This window comes from Oncorhynchus mykiss, chromosome 11 (genome assembly GCF_057628025.1).
Source record: "Oncorhynchus mykiss isolate SJ-2025 chromosome 11, ASM5762802v1, whole genome shotgun sequence".
Classification (NCBI taxonomy): domain Eukaryota; kingdom Metazoa; phylum Chordata; class Actinopteri; order Salmoniformes; family Salmonidae; genus Oncorhynchus; species Oncorhynchus mykiss.
In genome coordinates this window covers 26,853,343-26,874,720 of record NC_143032.1, presented here as the reverse complement: position 1 = coordinate 26,874,720, position 21,378 = coordinate 26,853,343, and the positions used below count along the sequence as shown (strand labels likewise).

General features: G+C 44.3%; 1 protein-coding gene across 12 annotated transcripts in view; it reads right to left on the bottom strand.

Moving 5' to 3' along the window:
• Positions 1-19,362, bottom strand: part of LOC110536591 (neuropilin-1a) — an 82,207-nt gene extending 62,845 nt beyond the window's left edge. For 4 of the 12 annotated variants that reach the window (XR_016484435.1, XR_016484438.1, XM_036935242.2 and 1 more), the window contains exons 1-3: positions 18,632-19,362; positions 16,918-17,359; positions 15,085-15,259 (exon numbers count right to left, since the gene is read on the bottom strand). Coding sequence is in view for 6 of the 12 variants with exons in the window: in XM_036935242.2 (XP_036791137.2) it covers positions 15,085-15,259; positions 16,918-16,984 (242 nt within the window). In the remaining 6 variants the exon portion in view is untranslated. Of the gene's footprint in view, positions 1-15,084; positions 15,260-16,917; positions 17,976-18,631 lie in introns of those variants that run through there. The other 8 variants (XR_016484434.1, XR_016484436.1, XM_036935241.2 and 5 more) reach the window with 3 other exon arrangements.
• Positions 19,363-21,378: the final 2,016 nt, after the last annotated feature.

Below are 21,378 nucleotides of genomic sequence, written 5' to 3'. Positions count from 1 at the left end.
ATTTTTAGATGTGACTGGTTGGTTTTGATTTTTGAGGCTGCTTCTGCAATTACCATTATCATTGGTGGATACAGTATATCATTATCAGATCATTATCATTGATGGATATATCATTATCAGATCGTTGTCATTGGTGAATGACATTGTTGAGAGATCCTGCATGCGTTCTACCCAACAATCAGTTGAATGAATTTGGGTATTTAGACCCAATTATTGCATCTCAACACAACACAATGCACCTTCATTAGGAAATATGAGAGAGAGAGAGCAGACAGAATGTGGAGAGAAGTTAGTTAGCCTTAGGGGGTCGCTATCTGCTAAACTTGGCGTTGGCTCACGCTAGGGTAGAGGAAGGTATGTGGGGGAGGGGGAGAAAGACAGCTAGAGGAATAGAACCAACCACACAAGCGAAGGTCTGCAAACCTCATGTCCTTGTCGTACGTGGAAGGCTTTGTGCTGTTTGCTGTTTTAGCTTCTCGTAAACTACGAGGTGTGTTCAGCTTACACACTTTCTCCCTAGGCCCTACAGAAAGCCCAGAAGACCAAAACAGATCAGTACCATATTTCTGTAGCATAACTGCTGTTATGAGCTCACCAGATCATTACACACACAAACCGTGAGCCGTGACAAGTCACGATAACGTGATTATACATGGTCTGCTGTAAGACTAAAAGGAACTCCAGTTGGACTGTGGGGTGAGATTTCAAGGAAAACTCCACCCAAAAATGATATTTTGGTATTTGTTCCATTAGTCCATTGGGGATATAGTCCCCGAAATATTTTTCGGGTCAGCAATCAAGTTTGCAAGATACAGAACTTTCAAAATACAGAAATACAGCCGGTATGATAAAGGAATTTACGACCAGTCGTTCCACTAGTCATAAATCAATCGTTGGATAAACTTGAACTTCAACTTGATCTAATTGCTTAATGTGTAGAGCTCTTTTTGGAGACATGCTCAAAGGCTAGCGAAATGCCAACAAACAGAAAACCTGTATTCCATTTCACCCTGGAATCTATTTCCTTTCACTGTCTATTCATGGGGTTAAACATTTAATGGAAGCAATAATTGTGGTAGTGATGCGAGAAAGTGTTAAAGTGCTGGTATTTTGCACTCATTACGATCCCTTCATTTTCCATAAAACATCTTGTTATCATGAATAAAACAGGGATGGATAACCACAATTAATTAGAGAATCGCCCTGGGTAGAATGGAAATATGCATTTAGCACTTTTCCCTTTCCAAGTCAGCTCCTGAAATTAAATACCATGCATATTTGTAGAAGAACATGTTTATGAATATTCAGGTAGTCACATTGCTGTTACTGAATATCCAAGCAGATTGTTTTCTAGGAAATGCATTATAACATTAACTCGGGGTCGGGTGACAGTGAATAACCAACTACATTACTCAACTACTGAAGTCTTGCCTCATGTCTTGCAACATGGCCTACAGTGCCTTGCAAAAGTATTCACCCCCTTGGCGTTTTTTCTATTTTGTTGCATTACATCCTGTAATTTAAATAGATAAATTGGTGAAGTGAAATGAAAAATATAACTTGTTACAAAAAAAATAATTAATTTAAAAACTGACAAGTTAAAAACTGACAAGTCACCCCCTTTGCTATGAAGGCCCTAAATAAGATCTGGTGCAACCAATTACCTTCAGAAGTCATATAATTAGTTAAATAAAGTCCACCTGTGTGCAATCTAAGTGTCACATGATCTCTCACATGATCTCAGTATATATACACCTGTTCTGAAAGGCCCCAGAATCTGCAACACCACTAAGCAAGGGGCACCACCAAGCAAGCGGCACTATGAAGACCAAGGAACTCTCCAAACAGGTCAGGGACAAAGTTGTGGAGAAGTACAGATCAGGGTTGGGTTATAAAAAATATCTGAAACTTTGAACATCCCACGAAGCACCATTAAATCCATTAATAAAAAATTTAAAGAATATGGCACCACAACAAACCTGCCAAGAGAGGGCCGCCCACCAAAACTCACAGACCAGGCAAGGGGGGCATTAAATCAGAGAGGCAACAAAGAGACCAAAGATAACCTCGAAGGAGCTGCAAAGCTCCACAGCGGAGATTGGAGTATCTGTCCATAGGACCACTTTAAGCCGTAAACTCCACAGAGCTGGGCTTTACGGAAGAGAGGCCAGAAAAAAATAAGCAAACATGTTTGGTGTTTGCCAAGAGGCATGTGGGAGACTCCCCAAACATATGGAAGAAGATACTCTGGTCAAATGAGACTAAAATTGACCTTTTTGGCCATCAAGGAAAACACTATGTCCGGCGCAAACCCAACACCTCTCATCACCATTCCCACAGTGAAGCATGGTGGTGGCAGCATCATGCTGTGGGGATTTTTTTCATCAGCAGGGACTGGGAAACTGGTCAGAATTGAAGGAATGATGGATGGGGCTAAATACAGGGAAATCTGTTTCAGTCTTCCAGAGATTTTAATTAATATTTATTTATCTGTTATTTTACCAGGTAAGTTGACTGAGAACACATTCTCATTTGCAGCAACGACCTGGGGAATAGTTACAGGGGAGTGGAGGGGGATGAATGAGCCAATTGTAAACTGGGGATTATTAGGTGACCGTGATGGTTTGAGGGCCAGATTGGGAATTTAGCCAGGACACCAGGGTTAACACCCCTACTCTTACAATAAGTGCCATGGGATCTTTAATGACCTCAGAGAGTCAGGACATCCCATCCGAAAGACAGCACCCTACACAGGGCAGTGTCCCAAATCACTGCCCTGGGGCATTGGGATATTTTTTAGACCAGAGGAAAGTGTGCCTCCTACTGGCCCTCCAACACCACTTCCAGCAGCATCTGGTCTCCCATCCAGGAACTGACCATGACCAACTTAGCTTAGCTTCAGAAGCAAGCCAGCAGTGGTATGCAGGGTGGTATGCTGCTGGCATAAATGTAAGAATTGGACGGAGGTTCACCTTCCAGCAGGACAATGACCCTAAGTATACTGCTAAAGAAGCACTCAAGTGGTTTAAGGGGAAACATTTAAATGTCTTGGAATGGCCTAGTCAAAGCCCAGACCTCAATCCAATTGAGTATCTGTGGTATTACGTAAAGATTGCTGTACACCAGTGGAACTCATCCAACTTGAAGGAGCTGGAGCAGGTTTGCCTTGAAGAATGGGCAAAAATCCCAGTGGCTAGATGTGCCAAGCTTATAGAAACATACCCCAAGCGACTTGCAGCTGTAATTGCTGCAAAAGGTGGCTCTACAAAGTATTGACTTTGGGGGATGAATAGTTATGCACGCTCAAGTTTTCAGTTTTTGTGTCTTATTTCTTGTTTGTTTCACAAGAAAAAATATTTTGCATCTTCAAAGTGTTGTTGTGTAAATCAAATGTTACAACCCCCCCCCCCCCCCCCACAAAAAAAATAAATTAATTCCATGTTGTAAGGCAACAAAATAGGAAAAATGCCAAGGGGGGTGAATACTTTCGCAAGCCACTGTATACTGTAGTGTACAAACAAAACCTTGGATAAATTCCACAACAGAGTAACTAGCAACCTTGTAAAAACAGAGAGAAGATTGGAAATTGGACAAGAAAAGAAAGAAGGAAGAGTGGATAAAAAAAGACGATAAGGTAGAAACAGACAGTAGCAGAGTAGCAGGTCCTCATATTGTCTGTGTCAGTGAGCCATTTCTGGGGCTATTACTGAGAGGACAGCTCCCATTTGTCCCATCTTGATATCTGAGAGGGCTGTGATAACAGAGAAAGGAGAGGAAAGAAGAGAAGAGAAGAGAAGAGGAGGAGAGGAAGAGAGGAGGAGAGGAGAGGAGTAGAGGGGGCTATACTGCAGCACGGTTTAGATCAGGGCTGGATCTAGCCTTTTGGGGGCCCTAAATAGGATTTGGTTGGGGGCTACCCTGACAAAACATTTTAGTGGTCCCCCTCTTGACGGCGGATGTGAGTTTTAAGGTTAATTTATTTTACATCTAAAACATTTTCCACGGAGCGTAGAGAAAATGTTTCAGTTTTGAAGCACGTTTTCTGCAATTCTACACAATTTGCCATTAGACTGCGAGAAAATTTAACAATTTTATGTACAAAATTCATGCAATTCTACAAATTTTACCATGGGGCACAGATATTTTTTTCTTCAGTTTTACAGCTAATTTCCTGCACTTTTATTACACATTTTGCCATGACTCATGCCATCTTAATTTGATATCTGAGTGAGAATGACGAACAGAATCAATGTGGGCCCCCTGGAGGCCAGGGACCTGGGCCCATGCCCTGAGTGCTCGGTCAGTATTCAGCCATGATTACTACAAGTTTAGATAGCTGGCTAGACTAACTACCAATCCAAAAATGGTTAACTGACATGGCTAATTGATTGACTGTCAGTGACTGACATAACAAGAGAAAAACTGTTGAATGATGCACAATCAAATGTCAAAATTGCACCTGTTATATTCTACATTTCTGACTCTCGATTGTAAATTCAGACCCTGACAGTTCCTAGGGCCATTGTTACAACAATGACAAGTCAAGGGTGATAAAAGGGTAATAAAACCCCTCCTTTCCTAGTCTCCCTGGCCCTATACCACTAAAGCTAGAATGCCGGAATGAAGCACGAATGGGGGCCGGCCATCGAATTTTAATGTTAATACTTTCATAGGATCTTAATAGGGCTGCCTGCCATGACATGTGACCCTGCGGTCAGTGAGCCTTCCCTGCCCTGCATATGTCTCCTGTAATGATGCCTGACCCCATGTCCTCTTAGTGTAACTGACAGCCAATCACAGAGCACATATACAGGGTCATCCTGGGGTCACTCTGACACTGTACAGGAAGAGTATGAGAAGAGGAAGTGCCTTTGCCGTGAAGGAATACCGTACCATACAAATAATAATAATCCCTCTAATCCATTTCATTATGATGATGATATGATGAATGCTATGAAAATGAGAGGCAAGGCGGAAGGAGGAAGAGGGTCAACAAGTATTTCACTGTAAACAATGGACTCATGACCCACTGAACTTTGTGTGGGACTGAAGAGAAGATACGGTATGACTTCTGATTTACGAGACAGCCAGCACGGCGAGCGAGACATATGCAAAAAAGAAGAACAGACAACAGACACGCACATTCAAAAACAAGATAATTTTCAAACTATATGGCCCATTTGTTGACTACTGTGAGATGCATGCTCCCTCCCTCCCTCGTGAGTAACGAGCTGTGTGTATATTCTGCACAGTGGATTCTAAGAGTGGGGGAATAGGGGGGGGGGGACGGGGTCAAACAGAGGTAAAGCTATTGGGTGGCATTTCTAGGCTTTTTTTCCTCTCCACAATGAGGAGAGAGAAAGGAGGGAGGAGAAAGGGTGAGAGGAAAGGGAGAGAGAATGGGGGGCAGAGAGAGAGCGAGAGAGAGAGAGAGAGAAGAAGAGAGAGAGAGAGAGAGAGAGCGAAAGAGAGAGAGAGAAAGAGAGAGAGAGAGAGAAAGAGAGAGAGAGAATAAGAGAGAGAGAGAGGTAGTGGTAGTGGTAGTGGTAGTGGTAGTATTAGGCTAATGGGTGACAACATGAAAAACGCTGGTGGTCTGGGGGCACAGGGTCAGTGTCGGGCAGGGCAGTAGCAGAGTAGAATAGACCAAGACAGGCCCATCTCCTCTCTCACTCAGCCGTCCCCTGATGCTTTTATCTGGCTCCACACTGGCTAGGGAGCTGGCGGGCAATAGTAATAACTGTACTGGGACTTGTTCAATTAAAAAGGCCCATTCACCTCTCTCTTCCTCCGCATCCATCCTCCCAGAAGACTACAGCATAGAAACAGCAAGGGTTTATGGGAGGCCGGGCCCTGGACCAGGTCAGAGAGACATACAGCCGTCTGGGAGTCTGTAGGGGCTGGGATAGAAGTCTGGGATAGCCCCGGTATTGGCTGGAGAGAGGAGCAGGGAGGACAGAAGGAAAAGGGATTTTGTGCAGGGCGCCCTTGCTACTCTATCACACACACACATAAAGACAGAAGTGGCAGGTAGCCTAGCGCTTAAGAGTGTTGGGCCAGTAACCGAAAGGTCGCTGGTTTGAATCCCTGAGCCGGAGAATCAACAGTTAACCAACAACTGCTCCCCGGGTGCCGATGACAAGGATGTTGATTAAGGCGACCTGCCACAACATCTCTGATTCAGAGGGGTTGGGTTAAATGCGGAAGGCACAATTCAGTTGAATTCATTTGGTTATGCAACTGACTAGGCATCCTCTTTATTTCTGCTCCTGACAGGAAGCGGAAGAGGATGACGATAAGAAAACAACGGGAGTCATTTGGAATGTGTGTGCCACATGTATTTTGGCGTGACCAGTTATTTGACTGATTGCCAGATAACCAGGGACGCTCACATCCTCTTCTCATGGCTGCCTCATCCCATCCTCATTTCCAATCAAAATTCCCCTTTGTTCACACTTTAATATATTTCATTTGTCTAACGATGATGTTGTTCGGAAGCCAAATAGGCCATGCTGAGAAGGCTGTGAGGGGGAGGTAACAAGCAGTGCATCTATTCCACAACAACAAAAACAACATGTGTGGGCCGAGGGCTGTGGGCCGGGCAGAGGGTAGGGTGTATGGAGGGCTTGGCATTAACCAGTCTTTACCCACTGCCCATGCTGATTAAAGTGCTGATCTGATGGGCTAGCCTAGCCGTTCCTGCCAAGTTTTTGGAAGGCAAATTTTCTGACCTCTCCTTACTGGGCCTTATATGCACACCCTGGTCTGGCTGGAGCCCATTCGCCTAGTAACTAGCTGCCTCTGATCATGCTTGCGTCCTAAACTGCACCCTAGTCCCTATATAGTGCATTACTTTTGACCAGAGGCTCTAGGTCAAAGTAATGCACTATAGGGAGATGGGTGTCGCGTTATGTGCAGCCCATGTCCCCCTCTAGCCTCTAAAGGGCCCAAGGATGGCGAGGAGAGGAGGTGAGAGGCCCTCTCTATGACCCTTTTTAGGGGTGGCGCGGTTCAGGGGTAGGGGGTGGCACCAGGGTAGGGTATTGTAACAGGGAGGCCACTAGCACCCCACTGTGAAACAATTCAATCTTAAAAGGGTACTAAATAGTGGTGCAGAAGGAAGAAATATACCATCCATGTGCCTATTGAGGCTATTTTAGGTAATGCAATTATGATGTGAGGAAAAGGCGGTAGCTTTGTTGATTTACAGAGAAGAGATCAAGTGGGAAAGCCAACAAAGCGAGGGTTTGTGGAGTAGCTTTAACTCAATCAGAGATTAACGGGGTCCAGAGACATCCATCACTGCCTGATTTCCCGCTGCCGCTGCCTCCTGCTTGCAGTCGGCCCACACACAAACGTAGACGCAGGCCTGCACAAACACACACACCCCTGTCAACCTCCAGAGAGCTGTGGAGTGAGGGCCCGGGAAACACCACACCAGCTATCGACGAACAGGTTGGCAAACCACTCCACGGTGTGCATAATCACAGAGATCGGACGGAAAACTATGGACCGAGGACGTTTGGAATCCAGCCAACCTGAAATAGAAGGACTTTCCTACCGACTGCAAAACAAACCCACTTGGCCTTCAAAGCCTCTCCTACTAAGCAAGGCGGCTTTAGGGCAACAAACAGGCCTGGGAGGACCTGGGAAACAAGGGCACATCAATCAAACCCCGAGGGCCGTTCAGGGCTACGGCACTAAACCAAACAGGGCTAACATGCCCAGACAAGGTGTACTAACACCACTGACTACAGCCCCAGCCGGCCACGTCAACAGGCCTCCACAACCTCCAATAGGCCTCATCAATTAAAACAAGATTCCATGGACTCTTTCCTATAGAGACTGGGAGGGTGGAGGGTGGAGGGTGGAGGAGAAGAGAAGCATTGTGAAGTACTGTTTTCCCTTTCTTCCTACAGCCATCTCATAATTACCCCTTGTTTATTTTCCCCTTTTGTTGTTTTGAGCGCAACCAGTAAGACTCCATGTTTAAAACAGCCTCTCTTACATGGAAAGAGAGAGAGAAGTGAGGAGGTGAGCTAAAGAAAAACCTGTTGCTTATCTAAAAAGCGAGTGAGTTGAGACTGCATGCTCATATTGCCAATGTCTTTGGAAACAGCACTCTAATTGAATTACGACCTGAGTGTTTAATGCTTTTTCGCCTTTCTCTGGAATTCAAATTTGTATGAATTTCTTACAGTCCATAGATCTGTGTCCAGATAGAGACAATGCAGTTCTCTAATCTTGGGCTGAATCCCAATGGTACCCTATTCCCTGCATAGTGCACTACTTTTGATCAGAACTCATACAGATAATGCAGGGAACAGTGCACTTTGTAGGGAGTATGGTGCCATTTGGGATGCAACCATGTACTTGTCCATGAAGTTATTTTCCTGGGAGTCTGTTTTGGATAAAAAGCAAGGCATACTACAAGAAATCCCTCAGCTGTGTGGCCTGTGACATCATCCACTAAAAATCCATATAGGGATGCTTATATGGCTCTGGAGGGAAAACACTAAACAGGTCGCAACCAACCAAAACTCAGATACTAAATCATCCATTCTCAGTGAACATGGATGATTAAATAAACCTGAAACATGATATCTTTATATCGTTGCATAGCAGAGTTATAGGTCTGCAAGTCTTATTTTTTCTGATTTACGACTGAGTCCCCGTACTCCTCTTATCATTCCTTTCTTCTTCTCCCTCCTGTTTCATCTTCCCCTCCTCTTCCTTCTCCTCCTCCTCTGAAGTGGAGTCCTCTCCTGCGGGGTAGAAGAGTGGCTCGCCTCCCGGTCGTGGTGTGCGTGAGCTGGGCGCGCATGAATCAAAGTAGTGACAGAGCAGCAGGGAGGACGGCAGATGTCACGGCAAGAAAGCTTTTCAATCAGGCTGCCCTTCCAACACTGGCCAAGGTGAACACTTCACTACCGGAAAACCCATCTCCTCTAGTCTAGCCCCAGCCAGGGATAAACACACGCACGCACGTACGCACGCACTCACTCACACATACACACACACACACACACACACACACACACACACACACACACACACACACACACACACACACACACACACACACACACACACACACACATACACACACACACATACACACACACACACACACATTTAAATCCTGCTCATTAGCCAAAGGACTTTTGCCACCATTAACCCTTTGCGTGACATAAGAGAGAAATGAGAGAGAGAGCGAGCGAGAGAGAGAGAGAAAGAGCGAGAGAGAGACAGAGAGAGAGAGAGAGAGAGAGAGAGAGAGAGAGAGTCAAGAGGATTCCTACACCACTCTCTTTTTAAAGCCTTTTGTCCTCTATCTTATGACAGAGGTGAACCTCTCTTTTAAACATGACCCCAGAGAGATAGTTTAGACAGGGCTTTCATCTTCTGGGAAATGCTAATTACACTAGTTTTAATGGGTCACCGGACTGGCCAGAAGTCTTTCTGTATGCTGTGAATGTACCAGAAAAACAGGGCTTTCTGAAAAACCTGTGTCCTCTTTTCTGTTATGGCAAGTTGCGAATTTGTGATAATTCAGAGCAACAACTCACCTTGAAGCAAATTGCTATCAGTGGTGCTGCTGTAATGTAATTTGAGATACAATGTACTTCCTACTGTACAACTCTGGAGGCGGACCAGGTGCATCATTTCAGCCGATATTGTCCACGTCTGTAGTTAAAATAAACAGCGCTGCTGCTCTCTGCATTTTGTCTCGTTGAGCAGATCTGCCTCTGTCGCCTCAACTCTGCTTTGATGTTGTACAGCGGAACTGCTTCACTGACACAGACTCACACAAAAGAGACCCATAAACAACTAGAAATCCTGTCTGTTAGTCAGGCTATTAGTATCTCCAACAATTCATGTCAGCCCAAATCTCTTCCCCTGGCCCTAAGAGGTCACAGCCTGCCTGCCTGTTTTAGAAGGCCTGATCGTGCCCGACAGAGAATTAAAAAAGCCTCATTACATTCCCGCCTTATTTATTTTCCTCCATGACAACGGAGGCTGATGGACGATCACGCAGCCCACTCACCACCTCCATATTTGCTTGTGCAGCGGACGAGCGTGAGACAGGGTTCTGCGTCCCAAATGGCACCCTATTCCTTTTATAGTGCCCTATTGGGCTTATAGGTCTCTGGTCAAACTAAGTGCACTATATAGGGAATAGGGTGGCATATGGGATGCATCCAGGGAGTGAGAGGGGAAGTGAGTGGGAGAGTCAGCGCACTTTATTCAGGGGATTTCTGGGGAGAGTTATGGGGCACTTCCACACAGAGATGGAGCCTCTCCACAGAGGAGAGAAGGCCCACTGATATCCCAACCCCAGCAGGGAGCTTCAGGCCCAGGCAGGCTTGTGTGGCAGTACCAGGGAAGCAGTCGCAGCACTGAGTCCCATGCACAAACCCCCTCCTTCTTCACAGTACCCCTCGTATACTCTGAGAGGAACAGGTGGTCTTCATTGTTAAACATGAAGTGTTGTGTTACGAACCTATGAGTCAGTCAGGGTCTTAGGATTCGTGCAGAACAAAAAGACATACATAAAACAGAACTCTCCAGAACCAGTAGGGGGCTGAGTACACTTTCCCCTGCTTTTCCCTGCTGTAACTCATGTCTGTAGTCTTGGCCTGTGTCCCAAATGGAACCCTTTCCCCTACATAGTGCACTACTTTTGACCAGATCCCTATGGGGCACTATACAGGGAATATGGTGCCATTTGGGTTGCAAGCCTTTAGTCCAGCAGGGCTAGCCAGGAGGAATGCCCGGCATGGCAGGCGGAGAGTGGAGGGCAGAGGGCAGGCAGGCAGGATGTGTATTGTCTCAGACCACAGCGAAGAGTGTTTGTCTTCCCAGCAGGGTATGTGGCTCTCTTAGGGGGCTACTCGACAGGAGAGGGGAGGGGGTCATAATTAGAGAGAAGAAAAGGCTGCTTTTTCAAGCCTTGAGTTACGGGCAGTCACAGTCAGTAGCAGGGGAGATGGAGGGGGGGCTAGGGGACGAAGTGGGGAGTTCAGCTAGTGGGGAGCTCAGTTAGTGGGGAGCTCAGTTAGTGGGGAGTTCAGTTAGTGGGGAGTTCAGTTAGTGGGGAGCTCAGCTAGTGGGGAGTTCAGCTAGTGGGGAGCTCAGTTAGTGGGGAGCTCAGTTAGTGGGGAGCTCAGCTAGTGGGGAGCTCAGTTAGTGGGGAGCTCAGTTAGTGGGGAGCTCAGTTAGTGGGGAGCTCAGTTAGTGGGGAGTTCAGCTAGTGGGGATTTAACTTCTGAGGCACTGTGTGTTAGATGAGCTGAAGCTTTCACTCACTGACTGACTGGCTTTCTCCCTCTCTCCTCCTCTCTCTTCCTCTCTCCTCCTCTCTCCTTCTCTCTCCTCCCCCCACAAAGGGCCTTCTTCAGAAGGCATTCCCCGAATATTTCCCCCCACCCTCCATGTCTCCTCGCCATCTCAGGACTGCATGGGCTGTCACACAGGAATTCACTGTTCTCTGAGGTCCAGCAAACACAGGACAGGCGGAAAGAAGAGGGAGGAAGGAATAAGGAGACTCACTCGCATATAGAAGGAATCATCCTCTCTCTTTTCATCTCTCCATTTTAACCTATCTTTTCTCAAAAACATAGAGGACAGAGAGGCATTTTCATATAGAAACCTTTTCTTACCCCATCGCTCAACTTTAACCCCTCTTTCCGTCAAAAGGCAACTCTACTCTTAAGCAGTCTTCACCATAGCTATGAGGGGATCTCACATTATGTAGGCATAGAAAGAATTGGTCCGATATTTTGTTTGGTCAGAGGATCCAAGCACATCAATGATTCATTGTGCTGTCAAAAGCATATCATATTGGTGGAATGTTGATTCCAACCAAAGCAGCTTTTGTAGAAAGCAACAGCATCACACTCTGCAAGGTTTTCTAAGTCTGAAGTTAACTTCAGAGCAAATTGAGTCCAAATATTTGTCTTGACGGACCAGGCTTTTACCTCAAACTTCATTTGGTTTGTGAGAGCTACAACGGTGGCATAACCCAAAAACACAGCATGAGAGTCTATACAACACTGCATGGGAAGGTAAACATTTCCCACATTCACCGTTCAATGGCCACTTAGTCCTTATCTACTGGTGAACGCTTTTCCTCCAACTCTCCACTCTCTCAGGATACGAGTTGTAGACTGAGTCTGAGTCCCAAATGGAACCCTATTCCCTATATAGCGGAGAACACAGGGCCCATCAGGCTCAGGTCAAAAGTAGTTCACTATAAAGGGAATAGGGCACCATTTGGAATGCAGACCTAACCTTTCAAACAAACCCGTCAGCCAGTCACACGTGTAACAACAGAGGTAGACTCAGCCTTTTGTTTGGTTTCTGTTTGGTTGGCTGATAACGGCAATGTAGGAGCACATGTGGAGCATGTGTGTTCCATTTGGACCAATAATTAAATTGCAGGGGAGCGCACTGAGGCTTGCATTGTAGCTGCCTGCTTACCCCCTACGCACTGGTCCATCAGATAAGCAAGGCAAGGCAAGGCTTCCATTCTGGGACTTGCCTTCATCAGTTTCCATTATGCAAGGGTTGTTTTGTCTGAGTTGAGCTGCGACTGGATGGCCCATGGAAGTCTGATTACTGCTGCTGTACAAATCACACCAACCCAACCGCTATCTAGCGACACAAAGACACCGAGGCCATGAAGCACATACAGTATCTCTCCCTCCTATGCCCTAATGGACTTATCTACATTATGACATGTCCCTCTAGCTATTAAGAGGAGTGGCCTTCCCTTTACTAAGCACCATTAGGCTACATGAGTTGAGACCTAGGGCCATGAAAAATGAGAGAGCCTAATTGAATGGCTGCATCTTAAACGCCAGCCTATTCCCTACATAGTGCAGCACTTCTGACCAGGGCTCTGGTCACAAGTAGTGCACTATGTAGGGGATAGGGTGATATTTGGGACTCAGCCAATGTCACTGGCCATCTTCCCGATCCAGTCTAAAGTGACCACGCAAGGGGAAACTAGTGGAACTATAGTCCCATGAAAACCGCTGGATTAAAACGTGGACTATGAAACGCTGCCAGACCAAACAGGGCAGAGGAGAAGTGGTTCAAGTAGAAGAGCCTTGAGGTCAAGCTGACCCTGTTTCTCCACTGTATATTACTGCGTCCCAAATTGCACCCTATTCCCTAGAGTGCACCACTCTTGGCCAGAGCCTTATGGGAAACCCTATGGGCTCTGGCCAAAAGTACTGCACTAAATAGGGAATAAGGTGCCATTTGGGACGCATAAACTGCATGAACCACATGAATCACTAGTGACTTGATTAAGTTTCAAAGATGTCTCTGCAGGTTAGTTGTTGTTAGTGTGCTTCCCTCTAGCGCTGTGGTTTATAACCCGTGACCACTCCACGGGCAGCATTACACAGTAAAAACACTGTAAACCCTGGCTCTGCTCCAAACATAATAAGGACGTTTGGCAAAGGCTGGAACAAGGAAAATAACATGCTCTTTATATGCAACTAACAAATGTACGGGGGGACAAGCAATTAACTGCATGGTAGGTCAGCCCCAACGTGGAAAACAGAACCCTTCAATGGATGTGGACTGAAACGTTAGAAATCATTTGTACACAACACGGAAATGCTCAAACTTGAAGTTCACCGAGGACATTTCTTTTCAACTGAAAAAAGGGAAGCCATATTGCATTTTGTGCCTTGAGGCTGAATTCCTTGTTTTTTGTGTGTGTGTGTTTAAACACAGGAAACTCATTCCTGGTTAATTCCATTAACAAAAGTATTGTTTCCTCTTTCTATATGTCCACACACACACACACACACACACGCGCACACACACACGCGTACACACACACACACACACACACACACGCACGCACACACACACACACACACACAGTAACCTTGTGCCTGGCGACATTTTAACAGTCCCTGGGTGATTAAATCTGAGCTAGGAAAAGTCAGGACCACCAGGATCCTCCTCTGGAAGACGGCAGTGGTCAACCAGGCAGTAAATCACAGAATGGCCCTTTATAGAAGCAGTAAATCACAGAATGGCCCTTTATAGAAGCAGTAAATCACAGAATGGCCCTTTATGAAGCAGTAAATCACAGAATGGCCCTTTATAGAAGCAGTAAAGCGGTATAACCCACAGTGTCTTTTTTTTCACCAACCTTTTCACCTAAATCCAATGACATGGTTCATATAATTGTTGAGTTCACTTTGAATCCACATTAGCTGACAACTCAATCAAGTGTAGACCAAACCTAGTTGTTAAACTGACGTCTGTGCCCAGTGGGCAGAGATCCTATTAAAACAGTGCAATCTACGGGCCTATATGGTATTCAGTGAAAACACAAACGGCATAGCAGTGAGAGAGAAAGAGAGAGAGCTTGGATGTAGTGCGTAGTGGGGATACAGTAACAGTATCCATCCCTGTTCACTCTGTGTTCTCTAGCTGCCCCTCCAGCGTAAACAAAGGCACAGAGGGAACACACACAGGGAACCGGGAACAGGGCAGGGTTTGGGGCGCAGGCAGAGACAGAGGGATAGGCAGCCAGCCAGCCCAGGCTGAGACATTGCTTCACCTCAGGGCACCACTGACACAGGGAGGCAGCAGGCTCATCACATTACTGTGGAGCTCCGGTTTCATAGCCTGGCTGCCCGGCTTAGACCTCCCCGACAACAGGTTAACCATTTGACCTAGAGTGGCATAACACCTTAAAGCTTAAAAGTCAAACATGGAACTGTAACTGACCCAGCAGGATGGGTCAGTTCCCCTTCTAATGGACTATGATGAGAAGAGGAAGAGAAATGTATAATGTATCGAAGTTTAGACTAAATGGGCTTACTTCCTCAATGGAAAGACCCATGAGAATCTGAAAAATACTAAGTCCTTTGAGTAAAATCCTTCTCAGACAATGACAAGAAAATAAACTGAAGCAAGTTTTTTTTTTTAAACACTCCTGCCTCACACATGCAGGCAGCGCTGCGCTCGCAATAATCCCATAGCCACTAGATGGCGGGCTTTCATGTACAATATGCATGAACGGTGTAGTGGGCAGCCAAGTCAACTTACTTGCACTCTCTGTCCTCGAGATCAAAATGCGGGTTAAAGTTGATTAGAATTCTTTGGTGAGGTCCAGGCGCTGTTATCACCCAAACGCATTTCTGAGATGGCAAATATGATGTCGGATACCCAGGCGAGGTGAGGTAATTCGCATTGGTTATTCTGATGTTGTCCCCACACTTGTCTGCAAGAAAGAAAGGGGAGAAAAGACAGTTAGCACAACAGCCCAAAGTGACACAGACGCAGGGATTCAAATGAATCAATAATGTTGGCTAGAATTTAATGCAGAAAAAGTGTGTTTTTTAATCAAAATATTGTCCCGATGAAGATAGAGACTGTTTTCAAAATCAAACTGGAGTCGAACATGATTGTTTGAATAATTTTTATAAATATATATTTAGGCTGATAAATTAAAAGCTAACTCCATATAAACATATACCCACAGTGTCTAAATATGTCTAAACTAGATACCAAACAAATGGAATATGCGTTTTGGCTACTTTGGTTAGGTCTACATGCGTGAAGACACACGGTAAAGTCAATCATTTCTGACAGTCAATGCGCTAAAGATTATGAATTTCTCCCACATTTTGATAAATGTGTTATATTGACTTTGTATTGTATTAATTTGCTCAGATAACACAGTATGGTACACATTTTATTTGACAGGCATATATAAGGATGGTATACAACACAATTGTTCACAAACATTAGGAAAAGTTTCGCCTATAGCCTACTGTTAATTGTAGTGGTTTATGTTGGGCCAACACGGTTGATGTTAATCGCTTGTCAAAGTAAAAAATGTTTTTTTTATAAATAGGCTAGTAAAGAATTCTGTGAAATGTCACAAACAGCTATTATCTAGAACAACTCCTAATGACCAAGGACCATTAGCCCCGGCAGGGAGTAATGTATTCATGTAGTAGACCGAGAGTGAACGGAGAGCTGCTGCTACACACACTGTGGCTGTGCCGGGGTATGGCTGAGTCTCCATGGGAATGGCACATATGGTGCCATGCGACTTGTAGACAATGTGTTATATGGCAATAACGCCAAACAATAAAAAATGATAGACTCTAGTTTTTTCACAGATTATCTGTGAGGAGCATAATTAATTTGTTTTTGGGGTAGCCTATGTAGCCTATAACATAAAACAAAATATCTATGCCATCTACTTTTCGTTTGCTGAGTAATCTATATTAACGAATGATGCTCGTAATGTTTGTTAGATTCACGCAGATCCTTATAAAACTTGTTTCCCTTTTCACACAGACCATTTTTTACAAGCGCCGGAGAATAACGAGCCCTTCCTCGTGTCTAGAGACACGCCACTTCAAGTAGTCCAAATTAGCCTCTCACTTTATCTTCATTTATGTGTGCGCAGTCATGCTTTTGTGTTATAGCTACCATCTGCCATGTAAAGTACTTGAAAATGTGTTTTGAATAGGATACAATGCAATATTCAACAGAATTTGAAATGTTGCGGTTCATTCTTTCTTATGTCTGTCTCTCTATTCATTCTATCGTAAAGAAGTTTGCTCATAGTGGAAACGAAGCAATAAAGTGCCGCCTACATGTATTTGCTACAGCAAAGAAAGAGGGAAGTACCCTAGCACTAGTCTACTGTGCCCAAACGTTTAATAACATCTGAAAAATAGAACGACCCACACTACAGTAATGTATCTGTGACAATGGCAGCACTAACCCGCAGGGAAGACAGGCAGGTGAACGCGTAACGAGTCAGAAAAACATCAGCGAAGGGTTGGAGACGGTTCATCCTTAAAAACATCAGGATAAATAGGCTAGCCCAGCACAGCCGGGGGAATATCAGTTGTCACTTACCATTTTTGAAAGCCTTAGCGACGAAGAAGATTCCCATTAAGAGGAACAGCACTAATCCACAATGCATCCTTGTTTTGTTAGAAACAAAATAAAATGAGGAAAAACGAAAACCGAAATAAAACTCCTCCCAAGGTTTTTCAGGTCCTGTTATTCTTCCTTATTTTCAAGCTTGGGCCGAAAGAAAACAAATAAAGCAGAAGTGTCTTGACTAAAGCAGTTGAAATGTGTCTGGATATGTCTCAGGTCGGCTGCTGTATCCTGTCATTCAGGTCCGGTTTCCTCTCTCTTCCAGTTGGGGTCCTCTCTCAAACACTGGCGTTGCCATTTCCTCCACACAAGTAGTCGGAGCGAGTAAAATAATAAGTAAAAATCCCCGGCGCCAGCACCACTCCCGTTTCAACTCCTTGGAAACGATGACCAGGCAAGAGGTAATCCGTCGGTGCTAAATGGAAAGAAATATTGAGAGTAAGCAACAGTGGTGGTGATATTCGTTTCAAAAGTGGGCACATTAGCAAATCAAGCTCGCGTTGTTCCCTTTCGCCCTCTGCTGATTCTCAAACCTGACAAGACACGAACTAGTAATACTAACATCTGGCGAAAGTCATTGCCATAATAGAGGCTTAAAACGATGGATACGACCCCTAAATTGCGGCCGCTTTTCTTCTTTTGAGCGGGTGTGCTGCCTGCTTCAGCCTGGTTGCTAGAGCCTAAATATCAGAGGTCTCTGATTGGTTTGATTACAAATATGCATAGCCCAACCTATGGACGCCCCTCTCTCTTTAAAAGCTGAGGTCTGGGTTCTTTTTCCGAGACTCTCTCCGTCTCACTTGTAGACTTCCAGTCAGACCTGAACGTGACAGCGCACACGGGCGCTAGCTCTCTTTCACTATCCCTCCTCTGTTGGAGATGGACTGTCACACTGTCACTGGCTACTGGATGTCACTAAACTACGCTAACAAACAGCTCGACTGGAGGACAATAACATAGACCACTACTGCCTCCAAAACTTGTATTTGTGTGTGCCAAACGACCTCTCTCAAAGACGCTCCGCTAATTCTGAATTCAAGGGAGCTCCCTAGGAGAGAAAAGCCTCCTTCAAATGCTATTTGGCATTCAATATCGAATTATCATTCTAAATAAGAGATATAGATTTGCAATATGAATAGATTTTTTTTATACCATATATCTATTTTTACGCATCAATGGGCTATGTAGATGTCCTAATTGTAAAAGCGGTTAACGCATAAATCGCGATAAAGCATTCATTAAAACGTCATATTGAGATTTAGGGAGAAATCAATGGCAGTGCAAAGCATCAAGCAATTTGGCTTTTTAGACTACCTTATGGCACTGCACAAAAAGAGGACTTGCATTCAAGATGAAATGCTTTCGACCAGCTGCTATGCTCACCAAGTCACAGGATAAAATACTCTGTGCAACTACTCTGACATGAATCCAAGGGCGCCTAGCATTCCTTACATGTGACACTGGAAATCTGAAATACAGAGTAATTCAACATTTCAAGCGATACAAAACGTGCCCGTACCCTACGTTCTATGCTGTTCAGGGGGATAGTAGCCCACTCAAATGCGCTGTATTTTTAACACCATGTGAATGAAAGCTAAGAGCACGCTTCGCTCAGTGTTCCTCATATAGCAACATTGTTCTGTCTCTTCTGAATTCAAGCCACTTAAAGAAAAATAACTGCATTCACCTGCGTCTTGTAGACTCACTCACAACCCCATATGTATCCAATATCGAAGCGAAGCAGTTTTCGGCAGGCTGAGAGTATGCCCTCTCTGTTTCTCTGTCAAAGTCTCCGCACCTCCTTCCAAATCCGTTAACCTCAAAAACAACCACAGGAAAGGACAGGTGTCCACCGCTGACGAGAGAGGAAGTCAATTCCCAAATATTTCTCCAGTCAATCCGTAGCCTGTAGTACGCCGGGGCCGGTCCGGGCAACCCTGAAGCTCAGCACCTCTGCTCCGCGCAAAGGCACGCACCCGCTGCCAATTCCTTCCCGGAGACTCAGCTCAGCGTACACACAGCCAGCTATCCGCTGCTGTCAGTAGTATCAAGTGAGGGATACGGGATTTGCGCTTACAATGAGTAGCACGGCGCCGGTAAAAGTCAGTCCAAAATATCACCCGAGGTTAGAAAATTTCAATATCCTATAGAGCATTGATTGATTGAATGCATTGACTGCTTGACTCGAATTTAGCATTTCTTATTCCTCCCTCTGTACAGCGCGTCACGCACCTCTCCTGCGTGTGTGCTCAGCTACTGTAGCGCTGTTGAGAACACAGGCTTCGTTTGGAGTCTCCGGTGTCTCGGGACCCAGCCAGCCAGTCACACGCCCATTTACCAGGGGGTTGCCTCGACAATCGAGATGTAGATTCAACCGCCTGGCTGTCTTATCGCAGTCTACAGAATAGACTGAGTCACATTAGATATTAGGACACATCTGAACACACCCACAAAATAAGCACTGTATCAGCACTGTATCAGATGTGTCCTAATACAACTGCCATTCATCTTACTCATACGTTCAACACTATTATTGATACGTTTTGTGTAACGATCTAGTAATAAACAGCCATTGCTCCAAATTGCATTCTTACAGGCTATATGGACTTCGTATGAACAGTCTTCTTGAATTCTCACATTTAATGTGTTTAAATGTACACTTATTATTGATTAGCAAGTACCTGATCAATTGCAGGTACACTCTTAGAAAAAAATGGACCCCAATAGGATAACCCTTTTTGGTTCCAGGTAGAAACCTTTTTGGTTTCAAGTACAATTTTGAGTTTTATGTAGAACTCTCTGTGGAAAGGGTTCTACATGGAACCTATATTGGTTTTTACCTGCAACCAAACGGGTTCTGATATGGGGACAGCGAATGACCCTTTGAGGTTTGATATAGCACTTTTTTTCTTAGAGTGTATAGAGAGACCTTTGAGAGACCTGGACTCCAGCGTGCACAGGGCGCACGCAGTCCTGTGAGTCTGGAACTTGCTATTGGCCAGAAATGACCCTGTGTCATGATTTGAATAATATGGATATTGTGAACATAAAACAAATGTGAGTTATTGATTGACATGATCATTTAAACAAGCTGAACTCCTATATGTCAACGTTACAAATACCTTAGGAGGTTGTTAGGCTATTCATTAAAATAGATTTAACTCCCATTGCCTTCATATTGAAATTAATCACATCAAACGCACGAAAACGACATCCCGACCTGATATTTAGAGGGTGGAATACATTGACTCTGACTGCATTCTAAACACACCAGGGTGGCACCGAGGTTGGAGTGTCTGGAAGCAGGAAAGGGTGTCTTGGAGACGGACTCCTACAGAGAGCTTCGGACGATAAAATTTAAACCCATAGGTTGAACCCAAGCAGACACATTAGAGTGAAGTCAAGAGTAAGTAGTGCATTATCCGGTGTGCAATAGTGTGACCGCAGTAACCACAGTAACGGTAGCTATCTCCGGCCTGTAGGTGGTGTCAAGAGAGACGACCTGCTGGGGAATTCCCATATGTCTAATAAGACTTCTATATTTACAAACAAGTGTAGACTTATGATTAGACTCTTGGGTCTTCATTTAATTAAAATCGCAAAGCAGAAATCATTATTTATATTTTTTCAGGGAAGGTTATCAAAATCGAAAAGGCTTTTTTCATTTTTATACTCTTATACTGTCAATTCATTCCATGATCAAAAACAATAGACTATACCTTGGATCTTTACATCAGCGCTCTTATTATAAGACTACAGAAGAATGTAAGCATGTATAAAGGGTTAACAATGCCAAATACTAATAAAAGGCACAATACTGAATATATACAGTGGTGTAAAGTACTTAAGTAAAACTACTTTAAAATAATACTTAAGTAGTTTTGTTTTTTGGAATCTGTATTTTTCCATTTATATTTTGGACAACTTTTACTTTTACTTCACTACATTCCTAAAGAAAAGGATGTACTTTTAACTCTTTACCCTGACACCAAAAAAGTCATCATTAAATGTTGAATGCTTAGCAGGACAGGAAATGGTTCAATTCACGCACCAATCAAGAGAACAACCTGCTCATCCCTACTGCCTCTGATCTGGCGGACTCACTAAACACAAATGCTTCATTTGTAAATGATGTCTGAGTGTTGGAATGTGCCCCTGGCTATCCGTAAATAAATAAATAAGAACATTGTGCTGTCTGGTTTTCTTAATATAAGGAATTTTGAAATTATTTATACTTTTGCTTTTACTTTTGATACTTAAGCATATTTAAAACCAGGTACTTTTAGATTTTACTCAAGTAGTGTTTTACTGAGTTACTTTTACTTTAGTCATTTTCTGTAAAGGTATCTTTACTTTTATTGGGTACTTTTTTTCCCACCACTGTATATACAGCCTACCACTCCTCTTCAATTGCAAATATCAAATTGGAAGTGG